This window comes from Danio aesculapii, chromosome 6 (genome assembly GCF_903798145.1).
Source record: "Danio aesculapii chromosome 6, fDanAes4.1, whole genome shotgun sequence".
NCBI lineage: Eukaryota > Metazoa > Chordata > Actinopteri > Cypriniformes > Danionidae > Danio > Danio aesculapii.
Genome location: NC_079440.1, coordinates 40,398,648 through 40,419,660, shown reverse-complemented (window position 1 = coordinate 40,419,660; position 21,013 = coordinate 40,398,648). Strand labels below are relative to the sequence as shown.

Sequence of the window (21,013 nt, the reverse complement as noted above, 5' to 3'; positions counted from 1 at the left end):
TCCATTTGAGTTTTAGTAGACTGTCTGCTTAATATCTGCTGATACTGCTCCTTCAATAGACTTTTAACTGACTATAATCAACTTTGCAGGTACATGTCAACTTACACTAACCCTAACCCAACAGTTTACGTATAATCTAATGAGAATTAGTTGGCATGTAGATGTAATGTAACTTAAATTCAACAAACGGCCCATCAAAATAATGTGTGATCCCCATTTAAATGAAGTGTCATAGTCGTTGACTAGGAGAGCTTCTGTCCAGCTACAAATGTGCATCTTTTTCATTCAATCACTACATCAGTCTTATTCAAGCTTATGCACCATTGTTCATGCCCCAGTAGATAGTTTGAAGGGAACAATGCAAAAATTAAACGTCAACATGCAAAAGGAACTGCAAGTGCATTTTTGTTTTTGTGTCCAAGTGACTTGTGCCAAGAATAAGTTGTCCATATATGCAGGAACTGCAGGAATCCAAAAGTTCAGTCTGTTAAGCTAAGCATGTGCAGTGACATCTTCTTATGTGGGTTTTATTGGTGGGTATGCGAACCAGTTTACAAGTGCATACCGCCACCTACTGTGATGGAGGCACACAGTCACTCATCATGTCAAGTCGTTCACATGAAGAACTTAAATCTTATTTAATGAACAAGTTCTCATCTAATTCATTTGATTATTTCTACATTTAGTTTGAAACAACTAGAATGAATCATTTAACAGACTTAATTCCATCCGTTCCATTCTTTTCCATAAGACATATTTGTATTTTGCAAATCGAGCAAGTGGCTTGTTGACTTTGAGTGTCCTGTTATTTCACCACATCCTAATTCAATTATCTTTAATTTGTATAATGCTTTCACGATAACATTCCTTTACTATTACTTTACAAAAGGTGACCTAACACAAATCTAATTATGAGCACAATATGGCAATTAAACTGCATAATTAATAGCAATAGATAGTAAACGCATAAATCAGTGTGACCATTCATTCATTCATTCATTCATTTTCTTTTCAGCTTAGTCCTGTTATTAATCTGGGGTCGCCACAGCGGAATGAACCGCCAACTTATCCAGCACATGTTTAACAGCACATGGATGCCCGTCCAGCTGCAACCCATCTCTGGGAAACATCCATACACACTCATTCACACACATACACTACGGACAATTTAGCCTTCCCAATTCACCTGTACCACATGTCTTTGGACTTGTGGGGGAAGCCGGAGCACCCGTAGGAAACCAACGTGAACGCTGGGAGAACATGCAAACTCCACAAAGAAACACCAACTGACCCAGCCTAGGCTCGAACCAGTAACCTTCTTGCTGTGAGGCGACAGCACTACCTACTGCGCCACTGCATCGCCTCAGTGTGACCATTATAGCCAAATTACAAAGTTGTCACATTTAAGATGTAATCCTAATTCAATTAGCTTTAATTTGTATAATGCTTTCACAATAACTATTGTTTACTATTTCTATTACTACTTCACAAAAGATTACCTAACACTAATCTAATTATAAACACAATATGGCAATTAAATAGCATAATTAATAGCAATAGATAGCAAATACATAAATAAGTATGACCATTATACCAAATTACAAAGTTGTCACATTAAAAAAAAAAAAAAAGCACAAATAAATAAACATCTTTAATAATACCTGGATATTTGTTTCTAAACCTTGTGTGAATTTCAAAGCAAACTGCAAACATGCAAGTAGTATTTAAGAAAATCCGGGACACAAATTCCCCAAGGTATGGGTGAAAGCGTGAAGTGTCTTCATGTCTGGCTCTGTGCTAGGCATGTCTGAACTTCCTTTTTGGATTCAATATATTGCGAATGAAAGAAGCCACTGTCTCCCACCGGGATCATTTCACAGTCCAATCAGATGTGCATTCAAGTTCCTCTTTTTCACTATTGACCACCAACACCCCAACAACTGGGAGAAAGCCAGATAGCTGCATGCATCTGTATTTGCATGGAAAGCACTTCCATCGAGCAGGTGGTAACAAGCAGGGAGAACCGAATCAAAAGAGACGGTGAATATCTCCGCAAGCCACTCACTGAGAGGTAATCAGCGTGCAGCTCCTTTTCCACATTCAGATGTATTTGTTGATACGCTAGAGAGTGCTTGAAATCAAGCTGTCTAAAGAGTCTCTCTAAAACTGGATCTGTCAGTTCTTTAAAAGAGAGCCATACTTGGGGATATTTTTGGAACATGATGAACCTGCTCCATGTTCACTCATTTTACATGGAACATGCAAATAACAGTGTTCATAACAGAACATTTGGCTCACACTCATAAAGAAGAAAGTTCATATACTGTCCTTTTATCTTTTTTTAACTGCAGTTGTCAAGTCAACAATGATACTGTAGAACTACTGTTACTAATACATTTAAATGGAGAGCTATAATTGAGCTAAAGCAGATTTTTTGCAAACTCAAGTTACAGTTTTTCTTTCTATCCACATATACACAGAGATGAAAAGTAACAAATTACAAATAATGTTTTTCTGACTACTTTTTACTTTTACTCATACCATTTGTATACAAATATCTGTACTTTCAACTCCTTACAGGCCTGTAGCCAGCCCCGGAGAAAGTGGCTCAAAAAGTGGACCTTTTTGCAGTTATACGCCTCTTTTTCTATTTAATTATGAGATTTAAACGAAGAAATATGACAAATATTGATTTTAAAAATACAAATATATTACAACATATATTATTAGAAAAAAAGTTTTAAATGAAAAACTAGGGTCCAGTGATGCCCAAACTAGGGCCCACGGGGAAAAGCTGGCCCATGGTAAGCTTTGTTTTGGCACACCATCCCATCAGAAAAGAGAGGGAGAATGATCGGGATGGTTTTGAGACTGTCATTTGTAACAAAAATTAAACGTTTCAATTTAAACAGTGTCAATTGTTCAAATTTAGTTTAAAACGTACATACTGTCACCCAACGGCCAAAGGACTTTGCTGAGCAAATCAAAGCAAAAGCAGGTTCCGCTATAACTCCAGTGTGTTATAGATGTGATTGTTTGTTTTTATTGCAATTATAATTTGAAAAGTTATACTGCATTGGTTTATACGATTCAAAGTAATGTTTTCTATTTATGTTTAAATATTAGAAAATAAATTAAGAAATTACCCATTTCACATAAAGCCAGATCAGTCTCAAAAATAATATATTTACAAAATGGAATTCATTGATCCACAATACAATTCACATTGACAAAATCTTTGTAAATTCAAAACATGATTTGAACATGCACAAATTCAGTTCACAAATTCAAAACAGGATTCGAAAACACACAAATCCAATTCGTAAATTAAAAACACGATTCATAAATATACAAATCCAATTTGTGAATTCAAAACACAATTTATAAATACACAAATTCAATTCGTAAATCCAAAACCCGATTCAAAACTACACAAATCCAATTCATGATTACAAAACACGATTCAAAACTACACAAATCCAATTCGGAAGTTTAAAACATGATTCAAAAATACACAAATCCAATTCGGAAGTTCAAAACATGATTCAAAAATACACAAATCCAATTCGGAAGTTCAAAACATGATTCAAAAATACACAAATCCAATTCGGAAGTTCAAAACACGATTCATAAATAAGCAAATCCAGTTTATTTTTTGAAAATATTTATGATTTTTACTAGTGAATTCCCAAATTGTGTTCATAAGTTTACTAATTGGATTTTGTAAATGTGAATTGTGCTGTGCATGTTTGAATTTCATTTTGTAAATTATTTTTGAGACTGATCTGGTTTCATAAGATTGACTCTGACAATGCTTTATATTTTTTTGTTTTGTTTTGACTCCTTTTTTTTATTCTGCTGGTAAAAAAAAGAGTTTGCAAAAGTGCCTCTATTAGGGTAACCAAAATAAGTAACAGATACATTATTTGTATTATAGTGCACATACAGTCTTCACCAAAACACATCTCTTTACATATAGTTTTTCAAGTAGCTAATGAGTTTTTAGTACTGAATGGCTGTCCTGAGGTAAATGTAACAGGTTATGTGACATAATGCATAATAGACATCATTATGAGGTTGAAACATTGATCCAGCATTGCATTTATTATTGTTTCTTTCAACATATCTTCTGTTGGGAAAAAGATATTTATTTTTATTATTTTTGTCTCTTTATTTGAAAAATGTTTAGACTAACAACAGATTAATAAATTTTATGTTCATTAGAAAATATGTTTTGACTAGCAACAGATTAACCAATCTTTTTCTTTTGTATGACACGATATATTAACCAAACATACTTCTTCTTTCTTACTGTTTTGCATACTAATGGAACATTCCTTAGAAAGAACTGCTGACAATAGGGAAATAGCGGAAAACAATAAAAATAGTGCAGGGAGCCTTGCTCCAGACTTCCTGTATAACAAGAAGTCTAGACATATTTATGGTTACAAGGAGCTGGATGCTTGTTGAAGTTGTGAAATGCATTGAGGGTGCACCTAACTATTCAGTCCTGGTATGCAGAGAAGGGTTGCAGAGAGAAGAAGTATGTTTGGGTGCAACCGCCAAAGGACTGCAGAATGATTGACAAGTGACTCCACCTTTTAATATCAGTTGTGTGTAAATACTGGAGTCAGGGAAATGTAGATTTGTTGCGAACCTCCTGAATGTAATTCTTGTATTGCATTACTGTAACGAAACCCAGAGCTCTGTCATTGAATCATTCATTTGTATCTAATAAATTACTAATATTTTTGACATTGAAGAAAATTCTCTTCTGTGTTTATTAAACAGGCATGAAATTGCCTAGATATTCCAACATTTCAAATGTTTATCAATCAACTATATGATATTTCATATAACAATACTAAATCACTTTCACGTCTGACTTTATGTGAAATAGACTATTAAAAATAATAAACTTATAATTTATAAATGTATAATAATAATAAACTTGTCATTTATAAATGTATTAAATGATGTGTTTTTGTAACATTCAAGCAGCCACAAACGTGAATGGGGTTTAGATGCATTTGGTCTAAAAAGAGCATTTAATGTTGCAATAAAAGGTGTTGAAGAATATAATTTTTCCCAATATAAATACCTGAAGAACTCCATGAAGGAAAATCCATAGCCGTGCTGTTCAGCAATCCCAGCACACACCACGTTTGCAGATGCTCCAATCAGTGTACCATTTCCTTTGAGAATAGAAAAAGAAGAAAAAAATGAATGGCTAACTTAGATAACTTCAATAGCCTGAATAAACACAGACATTCATTTATATTTAATAAAAGAAAAAAAGTTTGCACTGTGAATTCTTCCATGTATACTCAAGTCTCTCAAGAGAGAGAGAGAGAGAGAGAGAGAGAGAGAGAGAGAGAGAGAGAGAGAGAGAGAGAGAGAGAGAGAGAGAGGGACCTGAGAATTTGTAAATGTTTAAGTAGCACTACATGTCCTCTACAAATACAGCACTGCACAAACACAGGTCTTTATAAATGAATATTAGTATTAGATTCGGTGCAATGTGCACAGCAGATTTTGTTATGCTGATTGCAATTGAAAGTTCTCCACTGTGCAATCACTTCTGTTAAGAGTATTGGTGATGAAATGACTAAACTGCAGAGGTGATTTGGCAAGCGTTCTCTTTTGTAGTACCTGCTTTGGTAATGCATGGCACAGAGAGGGATTTCTGTCGCCACTCAAATCACAGGCATGATAGCTTTGTGATGAAGGACAGAGGTCATCACTTCATCACTAGCATGTCTAGAAAAATTTACTCTGGAGCATCTAGATGTGTTCTTCAGTTTACTGTTACACCTCTGATCCAAGTGGCTTCATCAGTGGTTTAAATCAGTCCTCACACTTATAAGACGCGCAAAACTGTCATGTGTCTTTAGTATGTGGGAAATATCTGTTTTTGACTGTTGTCATTCGATATTCCTTCATTATTGCTACTATATTTTGTCTTAGATTCTAATATACAGAGTAGTTTAATTTAGTGTAATAGTAAATGTTTAACTATTATTTGTATACACTTATATGTAATACTTTATTTCAATGTATTTTTGAGGAAGTCTACCATGCCTTTAATGGCTTTCAATAGCAAATCTTAAATCTTTAAAAAAAAAAAAACAATTTAGGGAGTGAAAAAGTCTCATCTCTTATAAAAATGCTGTTAATGTAACTATAATATAATCAATATACCATATAAATATATACTAAAACCAATGGGTGCTGGGGTATCAATGGGTATAGAACAATAGAATGGTAGAATGATAGGTAGAACGGTAGAATAATAGATAGAAAGGGAGAATGGTAGAACCATAGATATATTATGGATGGATGGATGGATGGATGGATGGATGGATGGATGGATGGATGGATGGATGGATGGATGGATGGATGGATGGATGGATGGATGGACAGATAGATGATGGATGTAAGGATGGATGAATGGACGGACAGACAGACAGACAGACAGACAGACAGACAGATGTATTATGAATTTATATCATTTGCATTCATATACTCAATTAAATATATTACTTAAAAGAAGTCTCTTCTTCTCACCAAGGCTGGATTTATTTAATCAAATATACATTAAAAGACTTTAAAACATTAAAAAAGATAAATTTTTCAGTTAGACTTGTTGTAAGTCACATTAATTAGCACATTCGTTTAAATTAATAATTTGGTAAAATGCATTTATTAAGTAGGTACATGTACATACATTGTGTATATATATATATATATATATATATATATATATATATATATATATATATATATATATATATATATATATATATATATATATATATATATATATATATATATATATATATTTCTGTAATTTATGATTATACTGTTGACCTATCTCTTACACCTTAACCCACGTTTAAAGCTAACCATACCACAAAAACTCTCCCTAACCCTATACCTGCACCACAGCTTAATAGACCTATAAGTCTTCAGCAGCACAATATGAACACAATGAGAACACTATGCTTATTTTGATGTAAGTAGTATATAGTACTTAATGTAACAAAATAAAGTGTACACAATTTTTTTATTTAAACAATATGAATAGAATAAGTATAGTGTTGATACAAAAAGTTTTGTCCTAAAAGATGTCAGCAGGATAACAAAACCAGAAGCCTGCCTTAGCATTCCATGGATCAATACTAGAGCCATTTCTCCAGTGATTAGGCCGTAGCACTGCCACATCTTTCTCTACGTGTCCTCAGAGCCAAACAGGCAATGAGGCATTTTCAGATGGCCTTGTAAGCACACTACATTCCTAAATGTAGAGTGATCTATTAGTGCTCAGTGGAGCTTTCAGTGTGGGTGAGAGGTGAATGGCATTAAAAAGCTACAGATTATTAATGATGATATGATGTTATTAAAAGAAACCTGTTTTATAATTCAAAGGTTTGAGTTAGTAGCATAAAACAGCATGTTAGATGGTGGCTTGCGATTCAGATGGAACTTCACAATGGTACTAAAGTATCAAGTTCGTCAAACCATTTAAGGCAAGGTTGGTGTGATGGCATGCTTGCTTGTTTGTTTGTTTGTTTGTTTGTTTGTTTGTTTGTTTGTTTGTTTGTTCGTTCGTTTACACACTTTTATAATCCAGAAAACATGTGACTGACCTCCAAGGCAAGCTCCCATAGCCAATGCAAAAATCAGAGGTTTTATTGGCAAGTTGACATCAGCATCTTGACTGAGATTTATGAGTACTGGAATCTGTGGGGGGAATAAATAATAATTTCATTAGGCACAGGAACTAAACTAAAAGAAAAGATTGATGGATAGAACAATAAAATGATAGATACAATGATATAGAGAGCAATAGAATGATAAAACAATATAACGGTAGAATGATTGGTAGAACAGTAGAATGATAGACAGAATGGTAGAACAATAGATATATTAAACGATGGATGGATGGATAGATGGATGGATGGATGGATGGATGGATGGATGGATGGATGGATGGATAAATGGATGGATGGATGGATGGATGGATGGATGGATGGATGGATGGATGGATGGATGGATGGATGATAGACAGACAGACAGACAGACAGACAGACAGACAGACAGACAGACAGACAGACAGACAGACAGACAGACAGACAGACAGACAGACAGACAGACAGACAGACAGACAGACAGACAGACAGACAGACAGACAGACAGATAGATAGATAGATAGATAGATAGATAGATAGATAGATAGATAGATAGATAGATAGATAGATAGATAGATAGATAGATAGATAGATAGATAGATAGATAGATAGATAGATAGGAAGGGGAGAGTGATGATTAGATATAAACAAACAATCATCTGTCAAGAACTAAACATAGTGTATGTCAGGGTCATAAAGAGTGTTGTAGTCAATAAGCCTGACAGCCATCCCGCCTATTAGCAGATTGAGTCATACTCTCTTTACTGCACAAGTCAAGAACAAGAAAGTCAATAGTGGATGACATTAGATTTCTTTTCCATTTTTTTGCAACTTGAATAAACAGCAAATGAAAATTTGGCAAAATGCATGTATGATCTAAGCATCAATGCTTTTGCCTAGGTATGAAACATTTTTAGCTGCACAATGACTATACAGGCATCTGCCTATATAGCATGAGCACGTACTGTAGCATTGAGAAGAAGAGAATGAATCCCTGTGGCGACAACAGCAAACACATACTATATTTCTCAGGGCACAAGGCGCATTCGATCTTCCCACCAGTGTGGCGTAATTTAAAGATTGCATATTTGCAGCAAATGCCTTCTGCCTCGAAGATTTCAATGTGTAGCCACATGTCTGCAACACGCTGGCCTCCCTGCTAACAGCGGCTACAGCTGCAATCGACTTGAATAAATTACACAGCACAACTGTGATTACATTTTCTACTACATTTGCCATCCGGTTCATTCAGCTGTGGCGTGGCACGATGGATGGGAGGCCACCAGGAGCCAAATCAACCGTACACTTGTGCTGACAGGAAAATAGCAATTTTATGTTTGCCATGGAGCATAAATAGCTCATTTTAATATCTGTGAAAAATCCTACTTTGACACAGGTGGCACAGAAACATTTTTAGAAAGATCACACTCATAATCACAACTAAAATAGTTTATTTTTTTAAACATATAGCTACTATTTGACAATTATTGTAGATTATTTCATTTTCTTTCCAGCTTAGTCCCTTTATTAATCCGGGGGTCGCCACAGCGGAATGAACCGCCAAATTATCCAGCACATTTTTACGCAGCGGATGCCCTTCTAACCGCAACCCATCTCTGGGAACCATCCACACACATTCACACTCACACTCATACACTACGGACAATTTAGCCTACCTACTTCACCTGTACCACATGTCTTTGGACTGTGGGGGAAACAGGAGCACCCGAAGGAAAACCCACGCAAACTCCACACAGAAACTCAAACTGACCCAGCCGAGGCTCGAACCAGCGACCTTCTTGCTGTGAGGTGACAGCACTACCTACTGCGCCACTGTGTCACCCTTAACTTAGATTAAACTTTCATTTTTTATATTGTGTTAAATTGCAACTTTTCTTTAAAGAAGAGTCAGTTCTCAATCTTAAAGTAACTCCCAGTTCAAGTTGAAGAGGTATAGTTTTTAATAACTTGATTATTATGCTAAATTATCATACTTATTATATGGGTACTTCTAGAATAAACAAATAATTTTGGGATCAGTAAGAAAAAATGGGTGGCCCAATGCTGATTCATACATAAGGAGTTGTTTACTATGGTATAGCGTTAAGGCTCGTACACATCGGGACGTTTTTCATTTGCGTTTATCGTCAGCATTTTTCAAGACGTTTTTTCCGGATTCAAATCCAAGTGATTTTCACGGACGTCGAGCAAAAGAGTATGCAAAATCACTCCTTGACGTTAGATGGCGCAACACAAGTTTAAGCTTCAGACACCCGCTTGTAATGCAAAAGAAGAAGACAAAGTTGACATGCTTGTTGTTATGGATGGTTCAAGTGGCAGCTCCAGCTCTAGCGATGAATAAATGATTATTGTTCACAGAGCAATAAGCAGCTCCACGTTCATATCGCCTCTAGGCATCTTCTTCAATGTGCGCTCGCATTGACAGTTTTGCGCTTGAGCACCTCCAAGTGCTGTTTACTGTAACTTCAGCAGCAGAATGAGTCGGCCTAATTGGTTTCGGAATATAAATAAACAAGTTTTTCTTTGTTTTTGTTTTCTGGTGATATTTTTTTTTGTTATTCGAAATTAACAATAAAAATCAAATAATTTTTTAATTTTGCTTTTCCGATTTTCACGATCAAAACGAAAATCGAGTCGTTTTTTAATTTTCGTTTTAAAATTCAAAAACCGCATTGAACTTCAATTTTTGATTTTTAATTTTAAAATAAAAATCAAAAAACGACTCGTTTTTATATCCATTTCTAAAATGAAAATCCAATGACCAAAAGATACACTGACCCACCAGGAGCAAAGTGCAACATTGTAACAATTTTAATCCCTGTTTCGGAACAAAAGAATCGGTCTACAGATGCGAAATTACTCTTAGACTCAAGCATGGGTATAGTTTAAAAATATGATTTTGACAACAGCATGCATTTTACACCACACTTTTTTTGTTTACTTTGTATTAAAATGTCTGCAACCTCACTAAGCATTATTTAATTGAATGTACTGATGAGTTTTGATGCTTGACAAACAACATGCTTGCCTTTCTTACACTAGATGGTCAGTGGTAGTCAGTTAAGCATCGTCAGTTAAGCTGCAATGGCGTACTGTTGCCTTTCACAATGTCCTCAGCATCAGAAATAAGTAACTCAATCAATAACTTGTCCTAAAATTATTAAAAAACTGAAGACTTTTTTTAAATATGGATGACGTACTATATAAGCACTCAAGATAAAATGAGATTGAAAAAAATGTTACATGCCCTTTAGGAAGAAAAAAAATCTAATGATCAAATGTCTTTTATAGACCATTTTGAGGGATGCAAACAATAACATTGGTCCAAACATAATTCCGGGTTTACATTTTTCATTTCCATAGCTTCTGAGAATCCTGAAAGGTTCACATATTGATAAATAATGTTACGACAGCCGTTTTAACGTTAGAATATGATTCAGTTGCCTCTTGTTACAGTTATTAAAATAGTTTGATAAGCAGGAAATTGTTCATGGGCCAGTGATATCACCACATTGAAATTGTCTATAGAAATGTGATTCCTTTAAACTTTCCATTGATAAAACCCTGTATGAAGAGGCCCTTCATAATCTCACCCAAAAACCCTTCATAATCTCACAGACTGAAAACATTTGACGTTCTTTTGGGACTTCTAGTACATCAAAATGTGCACTGAGTGTTCCTAAAATTATAGCATTGATTGCGGTTTAAAAATCGACCACAATACATGACAAGTCTAAAATGGTCAGTGATGGTTATGCTACATAATAACCCTCACAATCTTACATCTAGTTTTTTTATTGCAACTCCAAAACAGTCCATGGCATGTGATCCAATAAATGGCCAGGGACACAACAGGAGATCTACAAACATGAGGTAGAGGAGAGAACCATCTATATGTCATATATAATCCATCAGAGATGAGACCGGGGATAGAAGTAAACAGATTCTAGACATTGTATTGATCTTCAGATCAGATGTTCAATGCCCCATATGGATGTCAGTGATTGTGTCAGGTTCAAAAATGTGTGGAATACTCAAACTGAACAAGCCGTGTCTGATACATGAATCTAAAGACATGATTGCCAGTTTAAAAATTGCTTTGTGTATCGTGCGATATGGAGTCAATACTTCAAGCAATTTAGACTTCATTAGTTATTTTTAAACAACAATGGCCAGTATGAATTTACAAGTCTGAATTTTCTAGTTAGTACTGGGTTTTAAATTTAAAATTGAATGAAGACTTGGTGTTTAAGCAAGTTATGAGGTTTAATTTGGACACCAGCATGCCAAGAACATAGCAAAATTTCCAAGACGGCAGTTAAATATTAATGATAACAGTGACTAGGAGAAGAATACATGGGTTCACCTTTATTGTGGCCACAAAATATTAAAGGGTTGGTTCTCCCCAAAATGTAAATATTGGCCTCATTTACTTACTCAGAGTCATAAGACTTATCTTACATAGTCAGAAAATAAATGAACATACTTAATTTAAATCTGTGATATTCCTTCCATTGAAAGTCTATTTTTATTCACACAATGCTTTAAGCTTCACGAATTTATGTTCAAAAACAATGTTAGCATGTTTAAAAACATGAAAACTGTTTATTATATAAAAGATAATGTCTCTTCAGAAGACTTTTATTAAACAAAATGTTTATGGGTTTTTTTGTGTATTTTTAAAAAGAGTCGACTTTTCAGTGGAAAAGGCAGAAATCTCTTAAATTTCATTTAAAAAAATCTTTAGTAGTGTTCAATAAATTTCTGATCGGTTTGTAACTTATTTCTGAGACTCCACCCACTACTAGCCCACATCCACCGAATTGGCTCTATCACTGTCTCTGCACTCCACCTATAGCTGGTGTGTTGTGAGCGCACTGATGCCATTGTCCTGTGGCTGCCGTCGCATCATCCATGTGGATGCTCCACAATGGTGGTGGTGTGGAAAGACGCCCTCATGATGGTGAAGCGCTTTGGGTGTATGGTCATACATGATAAATGCGCTATATAAATACACAATACATTTCATTACATTAACTGCGCGACTCAAAACGAGCAGAACACAGAGAGCGCAGCCTGAGTTAAACGCATAAGCTGAAATGAAATTATGAAAAATAAAGTTGCAGGAGTTAATTTGCTCGCGGTGAAATTCTTTTTACTTTATTTTTATTGAGGGGTTTATTTTTATACTTCTAATGAAATAACATTCAAACCCCTAGCATCGTTCAAGTTGGAGGCTAGCCAGAGCTATGTTTTTAGATCGTGATTGTTAGTTGATCCACAACACATTCGAAAATTTAGTTTTCAGCAAACAAACCATCATAAAAAACTCATGATACTACTAATGCGACAATCATGATTAGCTGATTTAATTTCCTTTGCTTCTCCGTCTGTGCGCTGCTACAGTATATCAGTTCAGTATTTTCACTATGTTATATAACTGCCCCCTGCTGGTCATGCCTTTCTTGTGTTAGACCATTTTGTGCTGTGCCGCGCAGTACTGAAGCATTGTGTGTGGTCACTTTCATTCACTTGCGCATTCTCAGTAGCCACATCTGTAACTCTTTAACTCACAGGAACATCATAACATGTACAGTAGGAGACAATAAAATAAATCAATTATAATTGAGAATCGGGCAACGTGGTGGTGCAGTAGGTAGTGCTGTCTCCTCACAGCAAGAAGGTCGCTGGTTCGAGCCTCGGCTGGGTCAGTTGGCATTTCGGTGTGGAGTTTGCATGTTTTCCATGCGTTCGCGTGGGTTTCCTCCGGGTGGTCCGGTTTCCCCCACAGTTCAAAGACATGCGGTTTAGGTGAATTGGGTAAACTAAAACAATTGTCTGTGATGTAAGTGTGTGAATGAAAGTGTATTGATGTTTCCCAGTGATCGGTTGCAGCTGGAAGGGCATACGCTGCATAAAACATGTGCTGGATAAGTTTGCGGCTAATTCCGCTGTGGCAAACCCAGATTAATAAAGGGACAAAGCCGAAAATAAAATGAATGAATGAATAATTGAGAATCCAGAGACTATGATTTTACATTGCAAGGTCATCATGAAGATGCATCCTGAAAAAAAATTATCTTGAGAACACAATACACTGCTGAGAAGTCTTTTTTGTGCTTATACAGTGACGATTTTATACAAAATCAATGGAGTCTATTACCACCAGAGGAGAACACAAGTACATTTCATTTACCTCTCTATTCTGACAGAGCGAAAGAAATAGAGACTAAATATGAAACCAAACAGGTTAGAAAAAGGACTGCTGAACTACAGTACTCGTCCAACAACCAACTAGTCAAACAGAGAAAGATTTATGATATACAAGTACACCCCTCACAAATCTCTCTTTTAAATTCATATATTTAATAGGAAGTTAAAGGATATTATATTTGTCCATATACTGTACATTAGATTAGTCAGTACTGAAGCCAAATCTGGAGCTAATCTAACAAAATACGATAACACCCAAAAACTAGTACACCTAATGTTATAGAAAAATATTAAAAAACATTTTCAAAAATAGAAAAAATCAAGAGAAACAAAAAAATTGCAAAATGTGGTTGAAATTGTGTAGGTTTTTGTTGTTGTCACAATATTTATCATGAATGTAATTGTATTATCTTTCAATGTCTGAATATGTTTGGTGATTAAATATTATTTTAATAAATCTGTTTTATATTATGTTTTGTTTAAATGCACCTAAATACGTTGCCTAAATTCACTGAGAAATTGATAAAAATATACATTTTCAAAATTGGGTGTACTCAATTATGCTGAGCACTGTATATAATCAAGCTCAATTTAACTGAATAATTGTAAAGACAAAGAATAAATACTGTTCTTTTCAACTTTCTATTGGTCAAAGAATTCAGTCAAAATGTGTCTTAGTTTCCAAAAATTTTTAGCAGCTCAACTATTTTCAGGGGTGGCATGGTGGCTTACTGTAGTGATTAGCACTGTCTCACAGCAAGAAGGTTGCTGGTTCGAGTCCCGGCTAGGCCAGTTGGCTTTTCTGTGTGAAGTTTGTATGTTCTCCCTGTGTTCGTTTCATCTGGGTGCTCAGGTTTCCCCCACAGTCCAAAGACTTATTTTACCCTATAAGTGAATTGAATAAACTAAATGTATAAAACATATGCTGGAATAGTGGTTCATTCTGCTGTGGTGACCCCTGATAAATGAGGGACTAAGCCGAAGTAAAACGAATGAACTATTTTCAGCATTAAGAGCAACAATGTTACTTAAGCACCAAATCAGAATGGTAAGAATGATAAGAAAGAGGACAAGAACAGATAAAAACAGAGGAGATGTCTGATAAAAAAAAAAAAATGGAGAAAATACATTTTCAATTATAATAAAACAGCAAACGGTTCAAATAAATTGTAATCATATTTTCACAGTGTTTGCTACATATTGCTATTTCTTTTTCTGAAGACACAGATAGTCCGCCAACCTACTAGTATTGAAAATAAATAGTTTTGCTAAGCAACACAGAGAAACAGCAAGAAAGAAACGAGGGTAAAATAGACAGATCAAATGAAACGTGTGGAAAAACACTGAAGAAGAAGGAAATGAAAAGGCTTTTGAAATGCTAAGTGATTTCTGGAGTGACTTGTCTCTTCATCTGCCCTGCATTCTTCCCTTCTGCTCATTTGGCAGTGAGCGATCGGCGGCACAGCTCTGTCTGTTTGGTGCCATGTTCATCATATCAGCACACAGCACGTGTTTCTTGATGATGCACATGATTCATGCGTTGCTCTGATAGCGCACCATCACTCAATACTGTTTCTTGCACGTTTCAGTTGACTGTAGAGGATAAGATACACTATTTTCACCTATTTGTCAACAGAACGTGGGCCGTTAACAAGGCACGTCATGCAGCGATGCTGATGTCCTGCAGTGTGACATGCTATACTAAAACTATTAGAAAAAGCATGTTTCTAATTCATTTATAATCACACAACAGCTCCAGTTTTCTACTTTTTTTAAAAGACTAGCTGGAGATTTCATGTTTTGATTTGTTTGGAGGGTTAATTTAAGTGGAAAAAAAATCTGTCATCGCTGAACACAAAAGAAGATATTTTGAATATTGTTGGAATACCATTGACATCCATAGTAGGATGATGTTTGGGTGGAGTGTCTCTTTAAGCAAGGGATAACATGTAAGAATCCAAGCATTAGCATTACTTTTTATGCTGCTCTCTGGAATACTTGATTTGCCAAAAATAACAGTTAATATCCTTAATAACAGCCGATAAAACTGGTATTACAGGCTCATCTGGGCAGCTACAGAAATGAGCAAAAATATTAAAACACAAATCAAAATGCTGTACAGAGTGATTTGATTATGGCATCAGGTTATCGTGGACTCACTTTACTACAAAAGTGGCAGTTGTCAGTGTGTGTTTCTGTATTATTCAATTCAATGTACTGACACAACTGCAAAATTGGCAAGATTATTTTTTATGGGAAAAAGAAAATGAGAAATAATTTAATCGCCAGGTAAAAAATAAAATTGTGACCAATTTCAGCATCTATTCAATGTAAATGTATTCTTACAAGTATAGAAATTACATTTTGGTTTAATTACAATTACATTTCAATTACTGTTTTTTTCAATTTAGGTTTTACATGTATGAGCAAAAAAGGGATCTGTTATGTAAAGGTAAATCCCTGCTTTGTTTGGGATAAGCAAGGATAAATACATATACAGTTGAAGTCAGAATTATTAGCCCCCCTTTGAATTTTTATTTTATTTATTTTTTTTATATTTCCCAAATGATGTTTAACAGAGCAAGGAAATTTTCCCAGTATATCTGATAATATTTTTTCTTCTGGAGAAAGTCTTATTTGTTTTATTTCGGCTAGAATAAAAGCAGCTTTAATTTAAAAAAAAAAAACATTTTAGGGACAAAATTATTAGCTGCTTTAAGCTATATATTTTTTGATAGTCTACAGAACAAACCATCATTTTACAATAACTTGCCTAATTACCCTAACCTGCCTAGTTAACCTAATTAACCTAGTTAAGGCTTTAAATGTCAATTTAAGCTGTATAGAAGTGTCTTGAAAAATATCTAGTCAAATATTATTTACTGTCATCATGGCAAAGATAATATAAATCAGTTATTAAAACTATTATGTTTAGAAATGTGGTGAAAAAAAAATATTCTCTCCGTTAAACAGAAAATGGGGGAAAAAAATAAATAGGGGGGCTAATAATTCAGGGGCGCTAATAATTCTGACCTTAACTGTATATGTATATTATATATACACATATTTTTCTTCGGCTTAGTCCTTTATATATAATGGGCATATGTTTTACGCAGCGTGTTACGTCCCTGTGTTGTTTTGTTATCATGATTTTCTCCTTTCGCCAGTCTCTCGGGCTGCGTCCAAACCTGCCTACTACTCAGTAGGTACTGCATTTGAATTTAAATGTACTGCTCAGCTGTTATAAAAGTATGTTCTATACAGTATGAATTGGAGAAGTATGAATGGAATTCGGACGTACTACATTCGCCATTTTGTCATGGTCACGTGGCCTACCTGCGTCAGTTGTGTCGCTTCAGTCCCATTCATGAATTCTCTTGCGGGGCATCATGGGATATCGCAGCGTGCATGGGATGCGCACTTCAGAATATCGCCGGAATTAGTAGGTCATCCGGGTACTTCTCACATACTGATTTTCGAGTTCTATGAATTCGGACATACTACTCGGCTCGCACACTGATTTTAGCGTATAGCATACTGATTTTATAGTATGGAAGTATGAGGTTTCGGACGCAGCCTCCCTCTCTCTCTTTTTCTCTCTCTCTGTTCTCCCACTTTTATCTCTACAGTTTAACGTCATCATACTGTCTTCCAATCCAGCTGCTGCCACCGTGGCATAAAAGTGGTGACAAAATGCTACTCACCAGGCCCGGGAAACTTAAAATTTCTGTGTTGTGTTGTGTGTTGTGTTGTGTTGTGTTGTGTTGTGTTGTGTTGTGTTGTGTTGTGAATCATTTCAATCCGTTCAGTCAGTGTGTTAAATTTTGGTATTTGTCCATTTTCGTTGTCTATTCATCATTTGTCCACCATCAGTTTTTACGCTCATCTGAGGTTGGAGAGTGGGACAGGTAAGAATGTCGCATGACATACATTGAGCACAGGCTTTGAACATAGATATTTACATTAGATGTCGCCTATGCTATTGTTGTCTATTGGAAGGAACGTGTCAATAGAACCAGCATTTTAGTACAGGGTAGCGCTCCTTTCAAATGAATGTGGGACCAAGGTGCAGTGGAGGACTGTCCATCCAGAGCCAGAGATATATACACGTATATCTATAGCTATGTTTCCATTCACCTATTTTTATGCACATTTTGCATATGCGCATTAAAAAAAACGGTTGCTAGAAACGCCATGATGCGCATAAAATTTGAAAATGCGCATAAAAACGTATGTGCATACCTGAGTAGGATAAACTTCTTATTCGATAAGAAAAGATGTGCATAAACTATGATGGAAACACTTTTACCGCACAAATTTCAGTGTGCGCATTAAAAAAGGTCGTGATTTTGTTATAAGAGATCATGTGATCATGAAAATGTGCGTAAATGTACAAACCAGCAGGCTGAGCACACTGTAAACCATCTGAACTGTTGCTTTGGCCATTCTAAAACGCCTTTCCGTTTATTAGTGTTATTATATTATTAATGACCTCCAGAATCAAGAGCGTCTGTACTCCGTGTCTGACATCTTCAAACGCCACCGCACGTTCACTGCATGTCAGGATTGCCTTCTGAGGCGCAAGTCAATTATTAAATGAAGAAAAGATTGACACAGCTTCTCCTACTGCAGTAAATTTAGTTTTTACTGCTGATATTTGGCGCCAGTTAATCAGGAATGACGATTTTGTTCGCTTTGACTTGTTGGATGGAAACGCTGCTTTGTTCGCACATCTTTAATGCGATAATCCAGTTTTGTTGATAAAGTTTGTTCGCATTTTTGGATGGAAACCTAGCTAATGATCAGCAGTTTTCCCAGTGGTCAGTATGCAAATATTTTAGTTAAATTACTAAAGTTATAATTTTACATCGATGGATAAGTGATCGCATGGACATTGCCAACAAAGAGCAAGTGTTTATGTACATGTGTTTATGTAACAATGTATTATCCTGCCTACCTGTTAAAATTGGTCTAATCCATGTCCTGAAACACACCCCTCTTCTGCTTTTACTTCTCATTCTGACGGAGGGAGTGATTCGTTTGTGAATGAATCCTCGTTATGAACGACTGGTTCACTTAACTCACAATAATACAAGTTTATGGCACTGCAGCATCTTGTTGTCATATTTCATTTACATTGTTTGCTCATTTTATTTAACAAAACTAGCATAAGCCTGGTATTTAGTCCGAGTTGGTGCTACTTTGCCTTATAGTCAGTGTTTATTATCATCAATAACTTAAAATTTTTAGCACAAAAACTCATAACATACAAAAATGTAAAAAAAACTAAATCTTACCTATAAAATGTTCTGCCTTTGTGCTTTGTTTTCTCTGTTTGCTTGTTACTACACCCGTACACAGCGCTAAAGTCCAGCATCTTTAGATTTTCTTTAGTCTTGACTAGTGCAGTTGAATGACATTTGTCCTGGGAGCACTGTACAAATGTGTTGGCGCTATTGACGCATTCTCAGGGTCCGTATGCAATATCTAGTGTATATATCTATGAGCTTTAAATATCCCTTTTGCTAGACACACATCTTTTGTAAATAAAACTCTCTTTATTGCATTTAGTTAGTCGTGGTATTTTGCCCCTCACTCGTTGATATTGTGTGTTTGCTTTCTCTATGTGTTTCATCCAAAATAATGTTACTCTCCTCCCCCTTAACTGACCGAATGCCCTTCCAGCCTCAACCCAGTACTGGGAAACATCCATACACACATTCACATACACTACGCCCGATTTAGTTTATTCAATTGACCTGTACCGCATGTCGTTGGACTGTGGAGAAAACCGGAGCACCCGGAGGAAACCTAAGTGAACACAGAGAGAACATGCAAACTCCACACAGAAATGCCAATTGGCCCAGCTGGGGTTTGAACCAGCAACCTTCTTGCTGTAAGACGATAGTCACCGTGCCACCCATATACTTTTTTTTGTTTGTTTGTTTGTTTGTTTGTTTGTTTGTTTGTTTGTTTGTTTGTTTGTTTGTTTGTTTGTTTGTTTGTTTGTTTGTTTGATTAGCAAGGACAATTTAGCCAAAAAATTATCACAGACTATTTCAATCTTTGTAGAAATGCTGGTCTTTTAAAGTTTCTATCCTGAAAAAATGCATCTCAGTTTCTTTGTTTAGTAAGAAGAAAGAAAGTGTTATTGATGTATGAAGCAGAGCACAGTGTGATTAGGAGCTAGCTTTTTGTTTGACCACATCTTTGTGTTTGTGAGCAAATGGTTGTGTGCTGTGCTTGTGTGTTTCTTACCATAGTGGCAGTGAAGGGAATGTTGTCTATTAGAGAGGACGCCAGTGCTGAAACCCACAATACCAAAATGATGGCGATGGCCAACCGTTCATCCTCTGGCACTGCCTGGGAGAGAAGATAACAATAAAATATGTCACAAGCAAACACACACAAACCCTCTCTCACTGTCAGTCTCATAAAGGCCTGTAGATGCCAGCATAAAGGTGGGAGGCTTCGCAGACAATGTGTTCATGACACAGTCATATTGGATTCATTATTTCACGGTCTGTTGCCTTCATAAACCAAAGCACAACACCACATGTGTACACAAACACACATAAACACTCTTTCTCACCATATGCCTGTTTGTCTTCTGGTTATATATGTAAAAAATGGGAATAGGTTCGTAAAAAAAACTACGTATTATGTGATTTTCAGCCCAGATTCATTGAAAACCTGACTCAATTTATTATTTTTTTTTTACAAAGGGTAATATACATTGCTCTGGGTACGTTTTATTGCACGTTTTAGATGACAAATCTACTAGGGGCGATGTTTGCATATTTGTGAATCTGAAATTTATGTTACAAAGGGTATGTTTTCTTTTATTTCTCAGCTAAACATCCTTCTGGTACACGACTACGAGAAGGCAGGGCTTGTAATACAGATCACCTAGACCAGTGAACGACTTGATTTTAATTTGTCTTGATCTCTTTTGTGCTTCACTCATCTTGAACCTGAAATAAACTGACCAAAGATAGTTGTCTATATGGAGATATACTGTAGAAAGCTGTTTATATGGAGATAAACACGTGAGGAAACAATATTCAATTACAAAATCATGGACATTG

General features: G+C 35.6%; 1 protein-coding gene across 1 annotated transcript in view; it reads right to left on the bottom strand.

Moving 5' to 3' along the window:
* The window catches only part of oca2 (oculocutaneous albinism II), a 171,519-nt gene that overhangs the window by 34,940 nt on the left and 115,566 nt on the right, over positions 1 to 21,013 (bottom strand). Inside the window, exons 21-23 of the mRNA XM_056460168.1 lie at positions 20,184 to 20,288; positions 7,650 to 7,743; positions 5,102 to 5,195 (exon numbers count right to left, since the gene is read on the bottom strand). Of these exons, the coding sequence (XP_056316143.1) occupies positions 5,102 to 5,195; positions 7,650 to 7,743; positions 20,184 to 20,288 (293 nt within the window). The remainder of the gene's footprint in view (positions 1 to 5,101; positions 5,196 to 7,649; positions 7,744 to 20,183; positions 20,289 to 21,013) is intronic.